The sequence below is a fragment of the Taeniopygia guttata genome, chromosome 25 (assembly GCF_048771995.1).
Source record: "Taeniopygia guttata chromosome 25, bTaeGut7.mat, whole genome shotgun sequence".
Taxonomy (NCBI): Eukaryota; Metazoa; Chordata; class Aves; order Passeriformes; family Estrildidae; genus Taeniopygia; species Taeniopygia guttata.
Window position 1 is genome coordinate 1385229 of NC_133050.1, and position 24211 is coordinate 1409439.

At 46.0% G+C, this 24211-nt stretch overlaps 2 protein-coding genes and 2 long non-coding RNA genes across 4 annotated transcripts in view; all 4 read right to left on the reverse strand.

The window, feature by feature from the left end:
• The window catches only part of LOC140680540 (coiled-coil domain-containing protein 180-like), a 71008-nt gene extending 61383 nt beyond the window's left edge, over positions 1-9625 (reverse strand). Inside the window, exons 1-6 of the mRNA XM_072918330.1 lie at positions 9561-9625; positions 8200-8319; positions 7405-7578; positions 6790-6905; positions 5462-5588; positions 4969-5032 (exon numbers count right to left, since the gene is read on the reverse strand). Of these exons, the coding sequence (XP_072774431.1) occupies positions 4969-5032; positions 5462-5588; positions 6790-6905; positions 7405-7578; positions 8200-8319 (601 nt within the window). The 5' untranslated portion in view covers positions 9561-9625. The remainder of the gene's footprint in view (positions 1-4968; positions 5033-5461; positions 5589-6789; positions 6906-7404; positions 7579-8199; positions 8320-9560) is intronic.
• A 75-nt stretch (positions 9626-9700) lies between these two features.
• LOC140680613 (uncharacterized) lies at positions 9701-12301 on the reverse strand. The gene is made up of 4 exons (XR_012051970.1): positions 12183-12301; positions 10996-11091; positions 10583-10746; positions 9701-10406 (listed from the first exon to the last, which is right to left on the reverse strand). It is a non-coding gene; the product is annotated as an uncharacterized lncRNA (long non-coding RNA).
• A 64-nt stretch (positions 12302-12365) lies between these two features.
• Positions 12366-16743, reverse strand: LOC140680612 (coiled-coil domain-containing protein 180-like). Its single transcript, XM_072918592.1, has 5 exons — positions 16551-16743; positions 15974-16187; positions 14329-14411; positions 12672-12781; positions 12366-12585 (listed from the first exon to the last, which is right to left on the reverse strand). Exons 2-5 carry the CDS (start codon positions 16015-16017, stop codon positions 12403-12405), a joined length of 420 nt encoding a protein of 139 aa, XP_072774693.1. The 5' UTR covers positions 16018-16187; positions 16551-16743; the 3' UTR covers positions 12366-12402.
• Positions 16744-21407: 4664 nt separating this feature from the next.
• On the reverse strand, positions 21408-22977 carry LOC121468906 (uncharacterized). Its single transcript, XR_005978689.2, has 3 exons — positions 22839-22977; positions 22087-22131; positions 21408-21943 (listed from the first exon to the last, which is right to left on the reverse strand). It is a non-coding gene; the product is annotated as an uncharacterized lncRNA (long non-coding RNA).
• Between the last annotated feature and the right edge of the window lie 1234 nt (positions 22978-24211).

Consider the following 24211-nt stretch of genomic DNA (forward strand, 5'->3'; position numbering starts at 1 on the left):
TCTTGGAAGACAAACATGGAGCACAACTGCACCTGGCTATCCTCCTGTATGAAAGGAAGGAAGAAAGACCTCAGTGTCAGCTGCTTCAGGCCCACCTGGGCACAGCCTGTAAGTGCACAGGGCACAAAGTGTGTGGGTAGCACCCGCTGGCCGTGGCTGGAGGCGCAGAGCCTTACGTTGTCAAAGAGTGGCAGGAGCGCCTCAGCCAGCTGCAGGGCGAGGGCGCTGGTTATTGGGGCACCATTGCAGAGAAATAAACCCCTGAGGAGAACCGTGGTCACCCTGAGCATGACACTGTCATTTTCCTGCAGGAGCTCCACGAGCCTTTCATGCAGGCTCCACATCCTTATGGCCATCTACTTGTGGAACACAAGTGTGTGAAACACCACCCTGCTGCCACAGGGCCCAGGGGCCAAAGCCTGTGCCAAAGCACTCGGGCAGCTGCAGCAGGAGGCAGGAGAGCTGGCAGCAGCTGCCTCAGTGCCCCAAGGCCAGCCAAGCCCCAGGGACTGCCTTCCCCAGCCCCACGCTGGCAGCACGGCTTCAGCCCCTGCGCTCTTCTCACCGAGGCACTGGTGGTGCCGAGCACCACGAGGCCTCTGAGTGCCAAGCGACGCCTCCCCCTGCACTCGCTCTGCAGGTTCTTTGACAAGAACTGCAGGACGCTGTCACGGCATTCACTCAAGTCCAGGCACTCGAGGACCTGAAAGGCACAGGGCAGTGACAGGGGACCGGCCGGCGGGAGCCCAGAACCGCACAGGGCCGGGCCCAGGCAGCAGCACAGGACGCGGGCTCCGTCCCAGGCACTGCGGCCAAGAGAGGGCAGAGAGCCGGGAGGCAGCTCAGCGAGGCAGCGCTGGCCTTCAGGCTCACCTCCACAAGGAACGCCAGGGCGGCCAAATCCCGGCATGGCGTGTCTTTGCTGAGCAGCCCGAGCAGCTGGAATGCAATCGCGGAACACACGGCTTCGGATGCGCGGTGCATTTCTCTGACAGGAGGAAATAGAAGCCAAACCACTGAGCCAGCGGGGGCAAACCTCTCCCAGGACTGACTCACAGAGGTCTGGCCTTTCTCCAGCACCCTGCAAGGGGCAGCTGAGCCCTCTGGGAGGTTGCTGCTCTTGGGCACGCTCCTTTCCCAGCCTTTTGCAGCCTCCTTGGCCGTCCCTTGGTGACAAGGGCTTCTGGCCCACGGCCACGGGGACTGTGGGGCACCTGGGGCACAGGGCACACATGCCAGGGACAGCTGGGGAGCAGGGGGTCTCACCTGGCCAGCACGCCCACAGCACAGTGGTGGGTGTCAGCACAGAGCAGTGTGTCCCAGCCACCCTTGTCTTCCATTGCCACCACCACATCCTCATAGTGCAGTCGGCAGAGCAGGGCCTTCAGGGTCCGCACTGCAAACCTGTGTGTAGAGCAAAGCCCAGGTCACACTGGGAGCACTGGCCCCTGCCCAGGGATTTGGCAAGGACAGGAGGACAGGCATGGAGCACCTGCTGGGGTTGGAGGCAAGGCCGTGTTGCTGCTGACATCCCTTCCAGAAGGTATCGACCTCCTCTGGCATATCCAGAATGCTGAAGGGCACTTGGAAGAGCAGATGGACAAACAGGCAGGGGAAATACATGGTCACCATCTGTGGGACACAGGGCAGCTGGAGGATCTTCCACATCACCACAGTTGCCTGCAAAGGACAAAGCCCCTCGAGACAGTGCTCAGTGCCGAGGTGTCCGTGTGGCAGGGCCCAAGCACGGGAGGGAGAGGCCCGGAGAGACGCAGGGGGAGCACCGGGCCTGGTGGCCCTGAAGCTGTCCCAAGGCCAGGTTTCAGCCCAGTGCCTGAGGCAGGGAGACGCCGTGGGGGAGGGAGGATGGAGAGCTGCTGGAGGGGTGGCCTTGGGGCCAGCAAAGGCAGAAACTCACAGCCAGGGCAAGGACAGCCGTGTGGTCCCCATTGGAGGTGCACGTGCTGTGCTCTGGCCAGCTCCCCAGCACATCGAGGAGTTCGAGCATGGCCGGCTCTGCAGTCCTGGGCGAGCACATGATGCTCTTCCACATGGCCAAAGCAGCTCTGTGGGGTCAGAGCTCTGTCTCAGAGGAGTCTGGGACACAGCAGCGTGGCCTGGGCGGCAGCGGGGAGCTGAGCTGCTCTGCCAGCCCTGCCTCTGCCCACTGCCCCTCACTGGCAGCACGCAGGCAGCCCAGCCCTGTGGGGACTGGCCCCTGAGGGGCAGGGGGGAAGCATGGCAGCACGCTGGGGGGCTGGCAGGGGCCAGGGCTGGCAAAGGGAGCAGCCAGAGGGCCCTGGAATTCTCTGTTTGTCAGACACCTGGGACAGGCTGTACAGGGTGAAGGGCTGCTGAGCCTTGTGGACACGTGGGCCCCGTACCTGTCACACACTGGGGCCACACGCAGGAGAGCCATCACCACGTCACAGGGCTGTGCCTCTGTCAGATCCAGAAGGGGCCTGTACAGATTGTACTCAGGAAACTCATTGGCCACGAGGATGTACCTCACCATGGCAGGCAGCTGGAGAAGGCAGGGGAGACTTGGAAAGCTGCCAGAGGAAGGAATGTGCCCAGCTGCCCCAGAGAAGTGCTTCCCTTGCCACCACACTGCCATGGCCTCAAAGGCTTCCAGGGAGCAGCAGACGTGGCTTGGGAGGCCAAGTAATTGCTGGGAGGATCCAACCCTGGCCACAGGCTGCTCACTTGCTTTGGGCTGGAAGGACCCTCCTGCACAAGCATATCCAGCAGGGCAGCACTTGGTCTTGGGCTCTGACCACAGCGCCCATGACGCTGCTCTCTTCCTCCCGAATCCTCTTCATGAATTTGCAAACCATCTGTAGCAGAAGGGCAAGAAGCCCGGGATGTTGCATGGAGTGCTCCGAGCACAGTGCTGGGCTGAGCAGTGCCAGCAGGCCCAGCCCAGGTGGGGATGGCTGCAGGTACCTGCGCTGTTCTGCGGAAGCGGCCACGGGTGCGTTCCTGCTCTCGTGTGCGCTGCACGGCTGCACCTGGCAAAGAGCGAGCGCAGCCCGAGCTGAGGGGCTGCGGGAGAGGCCGGAGAACACAGCCCAGCCCTGCGCTGCCCAGGCAGGGACAGCCCCGCGCCGCCCCAGGGCATGGAGCACGGCTGTGGGGTGTCTGCCCGGCCCCTATTCCATCCTGTCCATGGGCATGGCCCCAGGGGATGGGATGGGATGGGATGGGATGGGATGGGATGGGATGGGATGGGATGGGATGGGATGGGATGGGATGGGATGGGATGGGATGGGATGGGATGGGATGGGATGGGATGGGATGGGATGGGATGGGATGGGATGGGATGGGATGGGATGGGATGGGATGGGATGGGATGGGATGGGATGGGATGGGATGGGATGGGATGGGATGGGATGGGATGGGATGGGATGGGATGGGATGGGATGCGATGGGATGCGATGGGATGCGATGGGATGGGATGCGATGGGATGGGATGGGATGCGATGGGATGGGATGCGATGGGATGGGATGGGATGCGATGGGATGCGATGGGATGCGATGGGATGCGATGGGATGCAATGGTACCAGCATAGAATCAACAGTGCACCAGCTAGTGTAGGAATCCTGAGGATATTTAGAATAATGTTCTCATTCTCAATTTGGACATTTAGAATAATGTTCTCATTCTCAATTTGGACATTTACACAGTGCTGGCAATATTTATATTTTTATACATTTATATTTTTATATATTTATATGCCAGCAAGACACAGGCAGAGTTGAAAATGTTTTAAAAGGTTTTTGTTATGGCAACAAATTAATGGAAACTGAAAAATTAATACTTAGGTACAAATACTTACCTTAAAACCACAGGCTGAGAACACTGTGATGAAAGACAGATGAAAAAAAAAATTATGCAAAGGGTTTCTTTAAGGGTAAAAGATTGAAAAGAATGGTTGTGAACTGTTTTATACACTCCATTTTCCCATAAAAGGATCTGTGTGCTTTGTAAGCAAACTAAGAAAAAAATTACTTTCTACTCATTCTCAGCAAAAAGACTTTTCCTATTTCTCCTTAATTTGGACAAGACTGCCTTCACCTTCAAATTTATTCTCTTGCTCACTTACCTGTGTAATGCTTAGTCCCTGTTCTGCATGCTCATTTTCTTCACTTTTATGAGGCATACTCTCCTCATCTTCTTTTTCCTCTGTTTCTTCAATTTCCCGTGCCAAGATCACCTGTTTCTCTGTTAGCTTTTTTTCTCCAGCTGATTTTTGACAACTGTCCCCATTTTCTGGCACCAGCTGACAGAGGTGATCGTCCTGCTCTGCTCTGGGCTGGGATGTCCTTGCCTCGAGCCCTGGGGGTAATTTTGATTGCCACAATGTCAGAAAGACCTAAAGCTATTAGAGAAATGTCCAAAGGAGGGACACAGAGATAGTGAAGGGTCAGGAGGGGAAACCATACAAGAAGTGGCTGAAGGCATTTGGTTCTGCTGTAGGAGACTGAGGTCACACCTCACTGGTGGCTGCAGCTCCTCTCAGGGGCAGTGAAGGGGCAGCTCTGATCTCTGTGACAGGGACAGGACTCGGGGAATGGCTGGAGCTGTGCCAGGGGAGGATTAGTCTGGAGATTAGGAAAAGGTTCTTTCCTCAGAGGGTGGCCAGGTACTGCCCAGGCTCCCCAGGGAATGGGCACAGCTCCAAAGCTGCCAGAGTTCCAGGAGAGTTTGGACAATGCTCTCAGGGATACACAGGGTGAGATTGTTGGGGTGTCTGGGCAGGGCCAAGAGTTGGACTTTCACAATCCCTATTGGTCCCTTCCAACTCAGGATACTCTGATTTTCCTCTCTTTGCACGATGCTCTCAGCTTGCTGCTCCACCATATGTTCACCTTCTGAAGCCTCGACTACTTATTGACAGTTAAAGCAGAGTTCTTCTGGTTACAATCCAAAGAAATACAGATTGAAAAACAACCAAGCAGAAATACCTGTTTGGACTGTTGAGGTATTATTTCGATCTTGAACTGTGGAGTCTATTGTGTCTTGCAAGTTCTAAAAGCAAAACAACAACAAAAAACACCCACCACAGCATTTTAAAATATAGATTTGCTTTCTTCTAAAAAATCCATATCCCTTCTCATATATATCTATTTCAGTAAGATAGGCTAGTCTTGAAAAGATCACTCGCTATCTAAAGAACCTGTAACACTCAAATCAATTGCTGAAAATCTGTTACCTTGTAGTTTTCTGTTCAAAAGCCAAGTGAATTTGCTAAAATTCTGTTTGTAACAAGGACAGAGTTAAAAGTGCGGGACTGAGAAATGTTTTGGTTTCCCTCTGCTCTCTCTACCAAAAGCACTTTATTCAATGGCTGAAACGGTACTTTATGTAATCTGAATTTCAAAGGTAATGTAAATTTTCTCTAAAGTGAAAAAGTAATACACCAGTAGGGTTTTAAACCAGAAGAAATTTTCTTTTTACCTGTTTGAAGATTTCCTTCACATTAAAATGCTGGCTGATGGATATACTATAAGAAATCAACTCCCACAAAATAGCTTTTGGATAAGCCATTACTTCATTCATTACAATCTGCTTGAATGTCTCATTCCTGTCAAATTGAAGATCACTGTTTAAGAGATTAAAATATTAGAAATAAAATTAAGTGTGACTACAATGCCCTTAAATCTAATTTTTTTGATAAATCTCATAAAACCTTTAGGCTAAACATTGTCATTGATCTGTTTATACTGAATACAATCACATCCTGGCTTGTTAGAGATTAGTTCATTACAAATAAATAAATGCACAAAAGTTAAGAAATATTTCCAATAAAGCCTTTTACATCCTTCCTTTTGGATGGGGAACTGTTCAAACTCTGCTTACGTAAGAGAGGTCAAATTACTGTCTTTCTTGGTAGTTCTACACTGTGCTCAGCTGTGACTGAGCCTTTCTGGTTTATTTTCATTTTACTTGAAAATAAAAACTAATGGTTCAAGCTGAGTCTAGATTCAAGAAAAATCAGTGTTTACACTTGTTTTCATTTACATTTGCTTTGTCTTCTAAACAAAGATAACTATGGGGAATTTAGGTATGTATTCAGATAGGTTACATTGTATTTTCACTTGGTCTGTTGCCTCCGGCTTTTTAAAAATTGTATGAATGATTCTTAAGAGTATCAAACCACCACAATCCCACTATAAGGCGTGTAAGACTGCCCCTCATGTCCATATTGCTCTTCTAATGTGCCTCTGATCTAACAGGCAGAAAAGACCCCTGGGTGTGAGAACAGAGCTGTTTCCTCTCGGGTTTCACACCTGCTGCTAAAATGTTTAGCAAAAAGAGCAGTATTGTACCAATTTTTATAGGGTTTTTAAGGTTGCAAATGCCTAATCATGAGAAGGATAACAGAGAGCTTACCAAAATTAAATACTTTGGCTACTTAAAGATCTTAGTCCCTGCAACTTTGAATGAGATCAAGTCTGTGAGTGCAGACGTGATGGTGCAGACCAACTTTTGATTCCTGTGATTCAAGAATCTGAACTACTTTTACCTTCTGAATAAGGCATGGATGTGATGGTATGCACAGGAATACTGATGTGGTATGGTTTTTGAATTATAGCAGTCTTTCTTCATCCCATTCCTAAACTGTGGGTATTATTTGCCTTAACCTTGTTCAATATGTGCATTATTTTATATTCTTACATCAAGTGAAACACTCTTTTTTCCATACCTTCACACAACAGCATAAACAAGGCCTAAGTAGTACAACCAATGTTAAAATATGCTTTACTTTTATACAAAATTCATACCTAGCTCTAATTTGATCTAGAGAAGAAAGGGCATTCTCCAAATATTCCTTCAGCTCTTCTTCACAGCTTGCCATTTTCATTTTTTCCAAAATTGTATCCAGATCATCTTTCATCACCTAAGGCCACATTAAAAAGCTAATAAAAACAGTTTAGTATATACTAAAATCTCCATAACTATTTAGGATTCAAGTAATTTGATTATGAATGTATATTCCACACCAAGACCTTAGCAAAACTTATCACCTGTGAAGATCTTCCTTGATAATGAACAGCTCTGACACAGCCACCCCAAGCTGGCTGTTGTAGCTATGAGAATTTGGCATCCAACCGGACTCCATACCTGCACAAGATCTCATAATAGCAACTTACAGCCACTTTGTACAGAAAGCAGCAGTGATCTTTATCACTTTTGCCATATCAAGAATAAGACAGGACTGTCCATTCAGTGTGAATCAAGCCTTTAGCAAAAATGCACTTGACGGAATGAAACTTAAAAGTAGAAATTCCAATATAAAAGTCAGATATTTCTAGCAGCTGTTTTGAATTCCAGAGGGTTCTTTGTATTAAGAAGACTTTTCTTTACATTATGCCACATCATTGTTTTTATGTTTATACCTGTATTATGTCATCCTGTTCCAATCTGTATTTATCTACTTTTTCCTCAAGTACATCTTCCTGCTGTGACAGTTTGAGTAGATGGACATCCCACAGACCCATGGCCTCCTGAACACAGCTGTACAAGCCTCGACAATGCTGCTCATGCCATTTAGCCATCTCCTTAAAATCGCTCTAAAGAAAAACATTCCAGTGAACAACTCATTTTTAAACTGCTGGAAGGTGAAAGGAATGAATAAGAGGATATATAACATGGGAAAAGGCTGCATGGAACTATACAAATGGTGTTCAATATTGTGTCTTCTATATGGTGACTAAAAAAAAATCCAAGTAAACTGGGTAAGAATGTGGATTTTTATTCTACAAGCTGAGAGTATCAAAACTTCTGTTTATTCTGACATGGCAAAGCACTGAATCATATTCTACAATTTATCTCTTTAGGAACAACTGCGTGGTCATTTTTATGTATAGAATCACAACATTTGGGAGATCATTTAAATCTATTCCTCTGCCTTCAGACAGACTGGGCCATACGTCATTCATACCTAGCATATGTATTTCAGATATAAATGATAATAAAAATGCAATATATTACAAACAATAAACACAGTAATTATGAACTCTTTCATGTGAAACTCTTCCACACCAAACCTTGTTTCTTTGTAGTGTTTAGTCACACTATGGAGCTCTTTCTAATGTGACATCAATAGCCTACAATGTAGAAGGCATTGCAGATAGGAGCACAGAAATAACAGACTAATGCCAAGAAGATAAAAGCAAATGTAATTAACATACATCCATGTGCTCCAGTTCTTCTTCAAACCTGTGTTTTAGTTTCTCAGTCATCTGAAGCATGTTGGAATGTACAATTTCAACATCTTCTACTGTGCAAATGTTCTTATCCAACAGGGTCATCTAAATGAAAAGAATAGCAACTTATTGACATGCATGACTTTCAGAAAGCATGACTAAACTTAGTGTTTCTTCTCTTGTGATGGACAGAGAAAGACTCAGCCTCTTATATCCCACATTTGTTTACTAAACACTACAATTCAACTGGATACAGAAGGAGAAACTGAGACAGAGAGCAAGAGAGATTTGCCAAGATAGATTTAGCACAAAGGCTGAAGGTCCTTACATTCTCCACATAAACACAGGACAGAACCCCCTTCATTACTGGCATTTGTTACAGCTTTTACACATTTCAAGTACAAATGCCAAACACTACTGTGAAACTAAATGGATGGTTACTTTTTGAACTGACTAAGACAGAGGTTAAAAACTAATTTCACTTGTTATCTCAGTGTTTGGTGGATCCTCAAACACATTTTACTGTAATGGCACACTGTACCACGGCTACCACACCCAAAGCTGGGACACTCACCTTGCAGGTCTGAACTTTTTCCTGACATTTGCCCTGCACCAGCTCATACTGGACATGCAATTTCTCCACAAACTCTGCACTATGGGTGTCTGAATGGTATGGAACAGACCACAGTCAACATTCTGTATTTCACAGTGCAGTGTGAAAAGGAAACATGACAAGAGGCCATGTGCTGAATCTCAGCAGAGGGAACAGATCCCAGCAGTGTCACACATCTGTGTGACACTAACAACCAATCAAATAAGATGCTTTAATACACAGCCCTTTATAATCATGCTTAGAAGTAGCAAGTTATTTACAATTGCTACCAGCTTCTTTGCTACCATACGGGCTACAAACATCACAACAAGACGTGCTCTGGAGCAAGAGAAGGCAGCACACAGAGGGAAGGCACCCTACAGCACATAGAGAAAGGAAGTACCTCCAGTATTTCTTCCCCTCTTCTTCTCCAAGAGTTAAAAAGGAGTATATTTTTGTATGATTGAAAACTGCTCCATGTCAAAATTAAACTTTTATTTCCCCAGATTAATTCTAACCAAGCCAGTTCCTGCTAGATGTGACCATGTACAAGTGTTTGTACCAGCCAAAGGAAAGTGATGTCACAGGCAGCTTCTTTGGGTCTTACTGCCAGCTCAAAGCAACTCAGAAGGCGGGATGGAACAAAGAATAGAGCAAACATGCACTTTCAAAGCAACAGTATGCCTCATCATTGCCCAGGAAAAAAGAAAGTATTGCTTGAATTCCAGACTGTTTTTATGATTTCCCAACTTACCTATACTTGTGTTTAAATTCTCCAGAGTTCTGTACCATTCATTTAAGTCAGATTTTGTATGTGTTGTCAGGTATTCTAAAATACAAACCAGTCACGTGTATATAAAACTATTAAAAAATACAAAATTATGAATCAGAGCATCCATGCTACTGTGCTTTATTTTATTTACAGCCATCTTGCAATGAAAATCAACCAAAGAGACTGTTGTTGTTCAAGGCCAACTGTTTACGACCCAACAAGGAACTGTTATCTACCTTGCTCCCAACATCCACTGTAAAAAAACTCCCTGTAAATACAGTAATGCATTGCACCCAAAAATGCTTTTTGTGTTCAGGATGGATATTCAAACACAGCAGTGTCAGATTTCTATCCATATTCCTCTCTGAATTTATTACACAAATTAAACCCCTTGGAGAAAAAAACACCAACTTCTAGTTCTCCACCCATCTTTGTCTGCCCAGTTCTACCAGTTTCAAATGTCAGTAATATTTACTTTTGCATTCCTGCATTTTTAGCCCACAATCACCACTTCTTTAGTGTAGCTGGTGCAGTGAAAATCAAGAATGCTTTTCCATTAAAAAGAGCTGTAGAAAAATAGGGTTTGACCCTGTCTTACTGCTGAATTTAACAATCACACACTGACAGAAAGCAAAGTGCATTTTGTAGCCAAGCTCCTCACATTAACTCCAGCAAGAACTGTTTTCCTTTATACTATATCCTCTTTTGCCATACCCAATATGCTGCAAAACCCTCAGTCTCTGTTCACCAAGTACAATTTGCTCCTTAATCATATTTTCCATTTCCACAGCTGGGGGATTCTGTACTTCTTCACTTGCCATAAATTCTCTGCAGGATGGAAAAAAGATACGTATAATGGAAACATGATATCAAACATGATATCATACATGATATGTATAAAGAAAAAATAACTTTTTTTAACTTGTGGTTTTATAGAAACCACAAGTGAACACTAGTCACTTTGTGTTATTCATTGTCCAAAATAAGATTGCAAAACTTCTGACCTGAAGCTCTGAATAACACAGTTCTTTTGGATGAGCTTCCAGTCCTTGACTCTCTCTTGCCACTTCAGTTGATGCAATTTTTCTTTCTCAAGCTCCGATTTCATTAGATTAAAGAGCAGCTTGGCAGTTGCCCTCTCATTACCCAGCAATGCTCTGTTTATATTCTGCATATTAAAAAAAAAAAAAACAAAACTAGGAGTAGAAGCAGCATACAACATGCAAAAACAAACAAAAAAATATATCTTCTACAGAAAATGAGGTGAAAAAAGAATACAAATTATTACAAATACCCCGCAAAGTAGAAATCTCTCTGTATTTCAGTGATTGATAGGCAGAAAAAATTAATTTCAGCTAGGAAAAAAGACATTCTAGGAATATTCAGATTGCTATCCTGTTCCAGGTAAAACATTTACCATTGCCTTATTGTTTATGAGCTTGTGAACATCAGCTGCCAAGAAGAAGGAAATTTCCTCCAGTTTCACTGTATACTTGGTCAGTACCTCTGTTATCTGTGCAATAAAAGAATAAAGAAAAGAAACAACAAAACGTTAACTCAAATATCAGTATCCCAAATTAAAAAACTACATGAACAAGAGAATTTTTTCCATTAAAATTAATTCCATTCGATTAATTCATTATTCATTGATGATTCATTAATTAAAACTATTAAAGTGAATTAAAATTAATTGGATGACACACAGATTGAGAAGTAAATTTTAAAATATTAATCTTAGTTACTTTAAAGACTAACTTTTTCAGTAATTCATAAAAACAGTAACTAAAACATTCTACTTTGCTACTACTCAGCTGATTGCTCTTTAATACCTGTGATAATTGAGTGCTCTGCAGACTGGCCATAATATGAATTTAAAAATCTAACTAAATTCCTTTCAAATATCTGAAGGGAATCCACCAGTGCCTGTTTTGAGTGAACACAAAATTAAAGCAAATGTGTTCATCTCTGACATTTATCGTAACTAATCCAACAGAAAGGTTACTGGTGGTACTCTTGGACCTATTCATCGTACCTGAATTACAAAAAGAGAAGCAACTGGCACTGGTAGAACAAACAGCTCTTCTTTGCCTACAAGGACAGTGCAGCAAGCTCTTCCACAGTCTATTTTTTTAATCCAAACATTTCCTATGATGTCCAATGACTTTTACAGGTTAGGCTGAAGACTACAAAACTGCAACATGTCTGCTAGCGACATCCAGCCAACCCAAACTAAAATCAAGCTAGGTCATGTCTAAGCTCCTTCTCAACTGCAGAATGGTTATGTCCCCCCCAAAAATAACAGACCAAATCAAAGTTTGACCTACACAACCCTCCAGGGAAATAAAAGCAGCTTGTATATTCCTTGCATCTTTAGCATAAGTAATTGTGAAAGAAACACCTTCAAACTAGGAAAAAAGTGGCTTCTGATTATGTGGGTATAAAATGAATAGTTTATTGGGGAAAAGAAAGCAATCACCACACAACAGAACTACAGGCAGACCTCTGACTCCTTTGGAAACAAGCTACTCTTTGCTCTGCACCCAGCATTGTATCAGCAAATACCAATCTTATGCTTATGTAACAGTTATTAAGACTGCAGCTCACTTTCATGGCTCGACTCCTTTCAGTCTCCTTTAGGGATGCATCCATTGCCCTGATACACTTCCTTCTGTTTGAGGACTCCTCGTGTATCATATTCCAGAGTTCTTCCAAACCATGCAATAAAAATGTACTTTCAATTTCACTGAAAAGTGAAAACACATAAAAGAAAATTTAAAAAGTAAAAACCCAATAATTTTGGACTCCAGCAAGCCATAAGAAGATGCTACGCAGAGCAGATACAAGTAACTGCAGTTGAGCCAATGCTGAGTTGCCTTACTTCAAATGAGAAGGCTTCCAAAGCCATGTCAGATGCAACCTTTTCAAACAGAAGTTTACTCTTTTCATCTGATTTCATCACTTGAAGCTGAAGGAGTTCTTGAAGATTCAAAACAGAGGCTGCCATCTCCTGTAACAGTAGGTCAGTGTGATCATTTGAATCTTGGGCCCTGACCTTAGAAGAGCTCCAGACTGGATAAAAAACTCCTGCCTTACCCTGCCAATGCAGCCCAGCTCCCGCTGCATTCCCATCACTGCTCTATCGTGATGCTTTTGCCGCCGTTCTGCCAGGTTCTTCCATGTACTGCTGCCTGTTTCCTCAGGAACTGCCAAGGAAGAAATGAGGATTCTATAGCCTGGAACTGTTGCTGCAGAACACGGGATGCATGAACAGTAAATGCCAAAATCGACACTATGACCGCTGTAGTTTGTGCAGCTTTCACAGTGTGCAACATCTTTCCAAGGGAAGTGCAATCTTAGCAAATGCAGGTTAAAAATACTAGGGCATATTTTAAACTTCTGATTTTCAGAAGGATAACAGCATAGAACTATCAATTAAGCTCAGGTACGATATAAGAAATTTGCAACATTTCAGGAATGAGATCTGATTACATCAGAACTGGAATTTATCATCTAAACATAACCTGTGATTGACCAACAACTTCACAACTGTCTTTTTTTTTCTATTAGAAGCCTCGTCATCTTCAAAATTACCTACATATCATCAAAAATGTGTCAGGCCATTTCCCAAGCTTGATTTTTGTTACCTTGCAGGAGAAAGAGTACCAACGTGGGTGTAACCAAACTGTGTACTCTACTCCCCTCTACCTCATTTTATGATGACCTGCTAATGATGGGTGGTTTTCAGCACACCTGACCACCAGGATAAAAGTGTTAAAATGAGAGAGGCAAGCCCTGCAAGGTGAGGTGGTATTTCTTTATCCTTAAAATGATTCAGCTGGGGAAGCAGCTGCACCATCTATCCAGCGAGGGTCATCTGTGCTAATGGGCCATAATGAACTGATTATGGAGTTGCAGAATGGGAAGCTGAAACGACTACCATGTACTCCAAAAATATTCTAGCATTCATGGGATTACATCATTCCATTCCATTATGAAGCTCCCTGCACTGAGGGATGTACCACATGAACTCCACTGTGTATAATTCAGGCAGTCTGGGGACTTGGGACACCACCACCACTGGATATCCAGAGGAGGATCTGAACTTCCACAGGGCCACCCGTTGTGGCAGCACATTTCTCCCTCTCTCAGGATTTTTCATAGAGGTGCACAGAGAGAAATTAAAGAGAAAATAATTTCTATTTCTGCTCCTTGTTTTTCTCATGTGGAATGTGTTCGGAGAATTGTTTACCTAGGGTGATTGCTTGATTGGATTCTGGTCAGGATGGTTTGAGCCTGATGGCCAATCCAACCCACCTGGGGCTGGACTCTCCAGAGAGGGTGACGAGTTGTGTTAGAGATATAGAGTTAGAGAAAGTAATATATGGTTTTAGTATCTTCCTTTATATAGTATATTATTGTATTTTAGCACAGTTATAATAAAGAAATCATTCAGCCTTCTGAATTGAGTCAGACATCATAATTTCTTCCCATTGGGTTCGCCTGCATTTACAATAACCCATTCTGACAGGACTGCAACCACTGCAACCCTGACCAACAGGGTGCCAGGTGGTACTCTGACTTTGTGGTTTTAAACCAGTTTTGCTGTATCATTGCATTTGCTGTAATCTTTCTATTAAATTGTAACTCCGGTTTGAAATCTCTCACAAGGTAACAGCTAAACCTGTTACATGTACCACATTTCCTGTGACTGTAAATTAAAATAGATGACATTAAGGGAAACCAGTTTTACCAACTACATCGGGCAGGCCTCTGACTTCCTCAGCTGAACTTGCACCTACGTTTCCCCATGCCTCTGGAAAAGTTGTAGATTGTCTGAAACAGAAAGAGAATAAAGCTTCAATTTGTATTAAAAATGCACCAGAAGAAGGACTAACATATTAGTATAATACACTTTAATTGGCAAAATTTAACATTAAAGTGAACATAAGTCTCATTCTAACTTTAAAGAATATAATTCAAAGAATCAAAGTTGCCTCTTCTGAGATGAACTGAAGTCTGGGTAGATCCCAATTCTAAATCTATTAGGATGGCATTACAGCAATATATGCTAGATTTAGAACATGTAAACTACAGAGACTTACAGAATAGCTCTAAAAGGTAAAAAACCTAGGAACTCTTAAGGAGACACTGGCAAGAAATGTGGAAATAGCCTTTATCTGCCCAGTGCTTTTCCTAATAGCTTGGGCACTGTGCTTGTCCTTGGGGTCAGTGAGAATCCCTGTATTGCTATTCAGCAGCTGAGTCAGGGTAAAAAAGGATGGATGCATTAACTCCATTCTTGTTCATTACATTATCTTACTGCATCATCATGTAAGCCATTTACTTGGAAATACAGCCTAAAAAATATTTGTCAGACTGGGTGTATATCTAGATTGCTAAGAGCAAAGACAATTTCTTTTTAAAAGGAAAACCATACAATATGTCTGCCATTGCAAATATTAGTCTGGTAGCCTGCACTTCAACAGGCAGCAAGCAGTTCATGACACTAAATTTACATGTGGTGAGGAGACAATCTGTTACAAGTCCTTAGTGCTATGAGCAAGAATACACGAGTATATAATTCCCGGTGAAAATCTGTCCATTTCATTCCTTTAGTTAAGAACATATAATTGGGGTTTTATGCTTCTGTTCCCTACCTGTCTGACTGTGGTTTTTTTGTGAAGTCACTGATGGGTGTTGTTCCAACACATTTCTGCTGATTACTCATCAGAAATGGCATGGCATCAGCAAACATTTCTGAATGCCTATTTAAAGGGAGCTTTTTCCTCTTCTTAGAGGACTTTGTCTTCTTCTTTCCTTCATCCAAAAGGTGGGCTAAGTGAGCCTTCAAAGAACCATAATCTCAACAATTAGAATTCCTTCAAACCTACTGAATGGAGAACTGGGACAAAATAATGAATGAAAAATAGTAGGGGAAACTCAGCAGAAGAGAAAGGTAAAACAATGAACCCTACATACCACACACATAACCATTTTCATCTAAGGCTATTTTCAAAATGAGAAAAAAAGAAAAAGGATAATCTTTTCCTCAGAGAGGAAAAGTAGACAAACTGGATGGTGTTGCCTTGCTTACAGTTACCAAAAAAGTAAAGAGCAGAGTGAGAAATGCCTGAATCTGGATAACTATGCCTTTAAATGTTTTACTGCTGTGTTATGATTCTGTCTTCAGTTAATATAACCTGATATACAACAAAGAGATGGGAACACATGTACATGCACTGGAGAGCATATGCTGGAGATAACACATTCATTTTTTACTAAAACAAACCAAAACCAGAAACTATTAAAATGACCTGGGGCATTTCAACAGCCAGAAAACTGACTAACACAACAAATTCCTTTGGCTTTTCCTCAGTCCTTTGCTTTTTTTTTACCTTGGCCTTGAAGATCTGTTTACAGCCTTCCTCTCTGTGAACATGTCACACTCCTCCTATCGAGATCTAGTGACTAATGGCAGCTGAGTGCCCGGGCCTGCTTCCAGAAGAACTGGCAACTGCAAGCTGGGAGCCAAGAGGAGACACAACACTTCACTGGGAAAAGGGCCTTCCTTGCTCCTTGAATCACAGAGTGGTTTGGGCTGGAAGAGACCTACAAGATTATCTTAGATCATCTTCCAACCTCCTGCTGTGGGCAGGGGCACCTTGTGCTATCCCAGGTTGCCCCAAGCCCTGTCCAACCTGGCCTTGGACACTGCCAGGGATCCAGGGGCAGCCACAGCTGCTCTGGGCACCCTGTGCCAGGGCCTGCCCACCCTCACAGGGAACAATTCCTTCCCAATATCCCATCAAAACCTGCCCTGTGGCACTTTGAAGCCATTCCCCCTCGTCCTGCCACTCCAGGCCCTTGTCCAAAGTCCCTCCCCAGCTCTTTTGGAGCCCTGCAAGGGGCTCTGAGGTCTCCCCGCAGCCTTCTCTTCTGCAGACGGAACACCCCCAGCTCTCCCAGCCTGACCTAGAGCACAGAAGCTGCAGCCTCCAAAGCAGCTCCGGCAGACTCCCGGCGGTGAAACTCCACGCCGAGCGCTGCTCCCCTTCCCGGCGCTGCGGGGTCGCTCCCGGGGTCGCTCCCGCTCTCTCCCCGCGCCCCGCGGGCCCTCAGGCGGAGCCGCGCGTGCCGGTGCCAGCCCAGCGGGGGCGGGAGCGGGGCCGGCCCCGCCTCACCCACAGCGCCCCCGGTGGCCGCTGCCGCAGCACCCGGAGGCCGCCCCGCCGGGTCCCGGCCTGCCCGCCCCGCGGGAGCAGAGCTCCGGAGCCGCGGAGCGCAGCCCCGCTTTGTGCTCGTCTCTGCACAAGGCAGGCCAGACTTCCCACGTCCGCACCTTTCAGCTCCTCACGGGAATGAGAGCACACCGACCCTTGGGGGAAGAAACCTCTTAAGGTCTCAGCCTCTGATAAACAATCAATAATGATAGTGTTCATAGGCATTAATCAAAAGCCCTAGAGCAGTGGCTCAGCATAATCTGGCTCCCTGAGCTAAGTAAAGAGAGGTTTAGGCTGGATATCAGGAACAGGTCTTTTTTTCCCACAGGGTGGTTGAGCACTGGAACAGGCTCCCCAGGAAAGTGGCGACAGCACCAAGCTTGTCCGAGTTCAATAAATATTTGGACAACGCTCAGGCATGTGATGGGATTGTTGGGGTGTCATGTGCCAGGTCAGGAGCTGGACTGGGTGATCCTGGTGAGTCCTTTCCAACTCAGCCTATTCACCTCCACAGGCGCAACTTGAGGCCATTCCCTTTTATCTGTTAATCTGTTAATTGTTAACTGAGAGGAATCCAATCACCACCTGGCTGTCCCCTCCTCTCAGGAGTTGTGCAGAGCCAGAAGGTCCTCCCCCGAGCCTCCTTTTCTCCAGACTGAGCCCCCCCAGCTCCCTCAGCTGCTCCTTGTTCTCCATCCCCTTCACCAGATCTAATCCATTCTGTGGACACACCCCAGTTCCTCAATGTCTTTTTTGTCATGAGGGTCCCACAAATCACCTGAGGATTTGAGGTTTGGCCATAGCAGGATTTGAGGTTTGGCCATAGCAGTGCCCAGAACAGGGGGACAATCCGTGCCCTGGTTCCACTGGCCACACTATGGCTGCTGGCCACAGAAGGCTGCCCTTGACCTTCTTGCACACAATGGACATCCAGCGGCAGTGGTGATTTCCCTCTCCTCTCCAAAGCAGCAGTACAGTAATTCTTTATTTTACAAGCCAAGGTGTAGCAGAAGATAAACACAAAGCAAGGGGGAAGCAGGTCTTCTCCAGGATGCAGAGGAATCTGAAGCAGAGAATAAAGCTTTGAGGAATCAGTCACAAGGAATTATTTCATTTCAATACCCCAGTCCAGGATGCAAGAAAGAAGAGAAACCAGGGAGCCTGGTCATCATTCCTGGTCTCCAGCTCTCTGCTGACACTTCTGAGGCAGGACTCAGCAGCAGAGAGTGTCTGCACCTCCCGTGCCTCCTCTGCCCTGTGTGAGCAGCGCACAGCAGCTCTGGCAGGGAACCTTTGCTGCAGAGGGCTTGCGTGTTTTGGCTTTGCACCTTAATGCAATGATGCTTTGGGTCCCCAGGACACTCCTCTGCCGAGGGAGGAGCAGCTGCCGCATCTCCTACTGTTTCCAGCAGCTGAGGAATTGCCATGGAACAACTTCAGCACAGACCTTTTAGCTGGAGCTTGCTGTTCCTTCTGCAGTCCTCTCCCGTGCCAAGGTGTCTCACCTGCCGTTCTGGCAGCCGGTGACCCCTCAGGTGGGAGCTGCCGGCCAAGTGACCCCTCAGGTGGGAGCTGCTGGCCGGGGAGCCTCGGGGAGCCGTGCCCGGCCATCCCTCGGGCTCGCGGTGAATCCGCCGCCCTCGGAGCAGCAGCGCTGGAGGCGCTCGCAGCGCTCCGCGGTACAAGGGGGACAGCGGGCGGGCGCTGCCGGCACACGGCGGCTGCTGCCGCTCCTGGGATTTCCCGTCCTCTGGCGAAAGGATGGGAAAAGTCACTGATCTTCCACTTACCACGGAAAGCACCGCTCCTTTGGAGAAGTAGAAGTACTGCACGCAGAAGAATTATTATACCTGGGAGCACTCTTGTTAGGCATTTTTATAAACAGTTCAATATTACAGCCACACAAACAGAGCAGATATTAGAGGGAGAGTTCAAATCCCCTAAAATTTCTGTGAAATAATTAGGATCAGAACTTAATTTCATCTACAGATGACTCACTCTTCCTGTAAGTTCTACTCTGTTGAATTGTCAGGAATGGAATCATCTCCACCGTTGCTGATGCAGTGTAGTGAAGAACCATCTCCTGATGGCAGCACATTTGCAGTCCAGAGCTGAGAATGCACAAGATGAGAACCAGTGAGGTCTGGGCTGAAATCCCTGCCCGGGGAAGGGCAGCAGCAGTGAGGCAGCCCTTGCCTTTTCAGGGGAGTGCGAGGGCTGCAATGGCAAAGGCAGTTTTCCGTGCCTTGGCACTCAGCATCGCTGCAGCACTTGGGAGTGAGTGCCAGCTGGGAATTCTGAGTGTTGGCCTTTGATCCTTGGCATGAGAGCGCTTTTAAATTTTTTCCCCCTCAATGTTCATTCACACTGGCTTTTGCAAACATTTGTCTATATATTGACTTTTATTTGCAGGAGCATTTAAGAGTCTGGCTGTGATTAAGACCCTAAATTTTAGGAGAGCAAACTTTCAGTTTTTTAAGGAAGTGTCCACATAGGATTCCCTGGAAACTGTCCTCAAGGATAATGAAGCTGAACAGAGCTGGCATCCATTTAAAGCCATTTTTCTTAAAGAGTAAGTACAGCCAAAACCTGTTCCCCGAGACCTGGGAAACAAAAGCTAAGTCATGACCACCAAACAGTTGTTTTACACTAATTAATTTTAGTTATCATGTTGCATGAGGGCTTTAGTCTTCTCCAGAATTTCAGCTTGGTCTCAATGCATTGATCTTGGTTTGCACAGATAACAGCAGACAGTATTTACTAACATGCCAACACCTCCTTCTGTAGCCAGCAACTAGTCTCAAGCTGGGCACTAGTGAGCAGCAGTCTGTGATACTGAGCCACTTACTGTGAAATGCTTGCATAGCAAGCACTGCATAGCAGCGGTAGTTCCATTTGCTATATTTTCCAAAAGATTGGTTGTCCCTTTCTCCAGCTAACAGATCCATAGCTGCGGAATGGGGATCCTCTTTCTGCTCAAGGGTTAATTGATGTGACAACTCCAGGAATGTTTTCCTTGGCACAGCTCCAACACAGCCAATACTGATTAGGGCAATTAGCCCATTCTGTGGTGCTGAGCTCATGGCAGGCAGTGGTGCTGCTCAGCCCACCTGTCAATACTGGCATGGCAGGTCTGCATGGTGCAGGATGGACCCCACTGCATGGCTTGCAGTTCACAGCCTGAAAAAAATCCATTTGGATTTAGAATTCTCTTCACCAAGATGGCAATGGATAGTTGGTGCTTGAGACATGAACCTAAAACTGGCAGAAGTTTTATGTGTGTGTCCCCACAATTCCACCAATTCCATCATTCCCACTCAGCAAACCTCTTGGTGCCCAGATACAGGATGCTGAGTACAAATCAAAGAATTTGTTCCCTTTGAACATTCATTAGTATCTAAGATGTATGAATTAACAAATTAGAAGAGTAGCCAGGGCATATTTGGGGTGGCCTAATGGTGGCCTTCCTGTTTCTGAAGGGAGCATATGAGAAAGAAAGATGGAGAATGACTGTTTCCAAGGGTCTGGGGTGTCAAGACAAAGGGGGATGTCTTCCCACTCCCAGAGGGCAGGGTTAGATGGGGACAAACTATCCCATGTGAGGGTGGTGAGGCCCTGGCACAGGTTTCCTAGAGAAGCTGTCCTGGAGATGGCTGCCCCATCCCTGGAAGTGTTCAAGGCCAGACTGGACAGGGCTTGGAGCCAACTGGTCTAGAGGAATGTGTTGCTGCCTATGGCAGGGAGGGTGGAACCAGATGATCTACAAGCTTTATGATTACAAAGTCCCCTTCTAATCCAAACCATTCTCTGATTCTCTGAATGCAGATGAGTACTACAATAATAATAATTTCAAAATATATGGTGATCATCTTCAAAAATCAACATTCAAGAGGAAAACATTCTCAGCACAATGATGGTTTGTGCAATTATAATCTCTTCTACAAGGTCATGAAATTAAAATTTATGTTAATTACAGCCCATGGCAATGATTATGCTATCAAACTGTTCCACTAATTATATTTAGGTACTTAGATTGCATTAGCCAAGAAGTTTTATGCAAAGATTTGAAAAATGCCTATATCTCATAAATAATAAAAAATATTAATGCAGATAATACATGCCTCAACCCACAATTACAGCAACATGTTTTAATTCAGTTGCTTAACACACAAGTTTAAAAACGGAATTAGAAAACATAGATACTAATCAGTTCTATGAGATCCATACTTGCTTATCTTTGAACTTTTTTTTCTTTAAATAAGATAGGAATTCAAGAAATGAAGTGAAATATCTTCCTTTTTCGAAATGAAAGTTTTTTTTCAACAGGTATTCCAGCTCTTTGAACCTCCCTCTGATCAAACCAGTATTGTACATACTGGGTTTTTACCTTCTGCCCATGAACCAGGGGATCCAGTCTGACCCTCAGTGCTGATCTCCCCTAGTCACTTAGAGACTCTTGAGCCAGCCTTAGGCATGGCCCAGGTCCTCCACCACACACCCACTCCCGGTGGCTTGGGCCTTGAAAGTAGTCTCTTCTTTGGCCAGCTGAGTATTACACTTCCTTGTATATTTATTGAGAAAGACAAATGGAAACTCTTGCACACAGCAGTTACTGCCACAAAAATTCTTGTTCTACAGTCCTATGGGGTTCTCTTTCTCAGAACAATTCAACATCAGCGCCAAATATGGGACAATATTCGAAGGAAGCGGCGAAGGATAATATTGCCATTGACAAGCCTGAGAAATGGGCTGACAGGAACATCACCAAGTTCAAGAAGGGGAAGCCCAAAGTCCTGTTCCAGGAGAGGAACACTACCAGGCAGGCACCAGAGCATACTGGGGGCCATTCTATCTGGGCTGGAAAGCTTTTGCCAGGAAAGGCTTTGGAGGTCCTGGAGAGCACCAAGGTCACCATAAGCCAAAATATGCACTCTTCTGGGATCCTGAGCTGCATCGAGAGTGCAGCCAGCAGGCCAAGGGAGGGGATCCTTCTCCTCTGCTCAGCACTGCTGAGCACCTCTAGGGCTGGTTCCAGGCTGGGGCTCCTCAGCTCAGAAGAAAGCAGTGAAGGGCTGTGAAGATGATGATGGAGGGACTGGAACAACTCTGCCGTAAGGCAAGATGGAGGAAGATGGAACTCTTGGTCTGGAAAAGAGAAAGTTTAGGGTGATCCTATCCATGTCTATAAATACGTTAGGGGAGGGATCAAAGTAGATGGAGCCCAAACCAAACCTGCTCAGGGCCCTGAACACAAACACCAGCCTTTTTCCCTGGGAAAGAAAACTCACCAGTCCAGGTTCCTGATGTCAGTTTGTAGGGTTCCCTTGGTGTCACTGTTGAGGCAGGACGGGAATGAGAAGACTGACTCAGAAGGCTGCTGAGAGTAAAACTCCGGTTTATTTAAAATACACCGCTCTTTTATACAGAGCTTCGTGAGGAACAATTCCATTGGTTCTGAAGTGAAAACAGCCCACACCATTGGTGCAGAGTGCTTGATGCACAGTGATAGAACTTAACTATAAATAATGTGAACAACAAGAGCGATAAAGAATTATTTACATTCTTCTCCAACTCTTTCCCAGGCTTCTGCCTGGCTAGAAACTCTCCGTTTCTCTCTTTGACTGAATCTGAGACCTACAGATTTGCAGTTAGGGGTTGCAAGCAGCACTACCTGATGGCCCAGTGCAAGGGTGTAGAATTCAAATCCCCACCCAGCTGATCCACTACCGCACCTTTGGAAATGTAATATCTGTGTAACAACAACACAATAAGGCAATACCACAATATAATAACACAATAAAATAGAAAAACATTATTCTAAAGATAACATAGCTAAAGGAGCAAATGACTCATAATAAAAATTTCACGTTACAGCTTGCAATTAGTCCTTGTACAGAGGACTCAATGGCTCTGGGCCTGCGGTCACCAACATCCCGGGGCTGTGGGGACACAGGGACCTCCAGCTCCTGGAGGAAATGTGTCCTGGCCCTTGGACAATTGGCAGTCACCACTCACAGGTCATTGGAAAAGGGATAATTACCACTCCCAGCTCAGGCTGCAGACCATGGCTGACACACTCTCACCATCACATCACAGTGGGGTACTGGCTGGAAGGATCACGGCTCAGGTCAGGTCTTCAGGTAGGGACTGGGAGAGCCATTCAGGGCACAAGAGCTTCAGCAGCCTGCATAAAAGGGAAGAAAACTGAAAGATCAGGCACATTTCTGAAAAAAAAAAACCCCACATTTATTTCCCAAACCCTGTTTTGGGAGGTCAGAGCAGTAGGCAGAAGGTGGCACAGGTTTAGTAGATGGCACCTGCCCACAGGCAGGCAGCTGGGTGCTTTCCTGTGACTGGTTACTGCACTTTCCATTACCATTGGTTGTTTTTAAGGCAGCAGAAGATACTTTTGGGGGGTAAAATGAGACCAGCACCATGGGAATGACTCCAGTATCTCAACATTTCCTGTGGGCTCCATGCACATGACTTAGGATGGTGCAGACCAAGCTGCTCAAGTGCCCAGCTCTGCCTCCCATTTCATAGGAAGAAAGAAAAAGAGTTCAGCAGGGCTCAACCTGAAATGATATTTTGTAGCTTACGGCTCTCCTCAGAGCTCTGGTAAGAGAGGAAGGTCTCTGTCCCTGAAAGCCACGGACTCTTGGAATGCACAATGGACCTGTGTGTCACTTCAAGAGACACCAAGAAGCCCTGCCACTTTGAAAGGGCAGCTGTTGTTTCACTGCTGCATTTCTTGGCTCGACAAAGCCCCTCCGACCCGCACTACGGCCTGAGCTTGAAGATATAAAGTACCACTCTGGAGGACAGGCATGGAAAGCTTGCCAAAGGCTGAAGGCAGCACTCTGATTCCCCCTTTTCCCAAGACGTTTCTTTAGCTGAAGTTGCTGACAAGGACCAGCCTTGACACACCAAAATGGGTTTGCTGTTTTATTTTCCAGGTCCTCAGTCCTGCGTGGGACTCGGTAAGTGGGTGCTGCAGAGGCTCCGGCAAGGCATCAAAAACGCCGGCCCCACACCCAATGGTGGCGCGAGATCTCCTCCAGCTCCGGCCTGTCCGCAGGGTGCTTGGCCAAACACCATCGGATCAGGTGCTGGAGCTCTGGGGAGAGAAGCCAGAAAGCGCCGGTCACCGCCAGAAGTCTCCTGCCCAGCTGCCCCCGTCACCCGCGGGGCCCGGGCCGTGCCGCGAGCGCTCTGGGCCGTGCCGGGCTCCCGACCGGCTCAGCCCCGCACGGGAGAGCGGCACGGCGGGACGCGGCCGCCTCCTCCGGCCGCCCGTGCCGCGCTGACCCCGTCGGCACGGGCCCCTCCTGCGGCCGGCCCGTGAGGGCAGATCCACGTCCCGCGGAGCTGCGTGAGGGCCGCGCCGGGCGTGCGCCGCCACTGCCAAAGCCC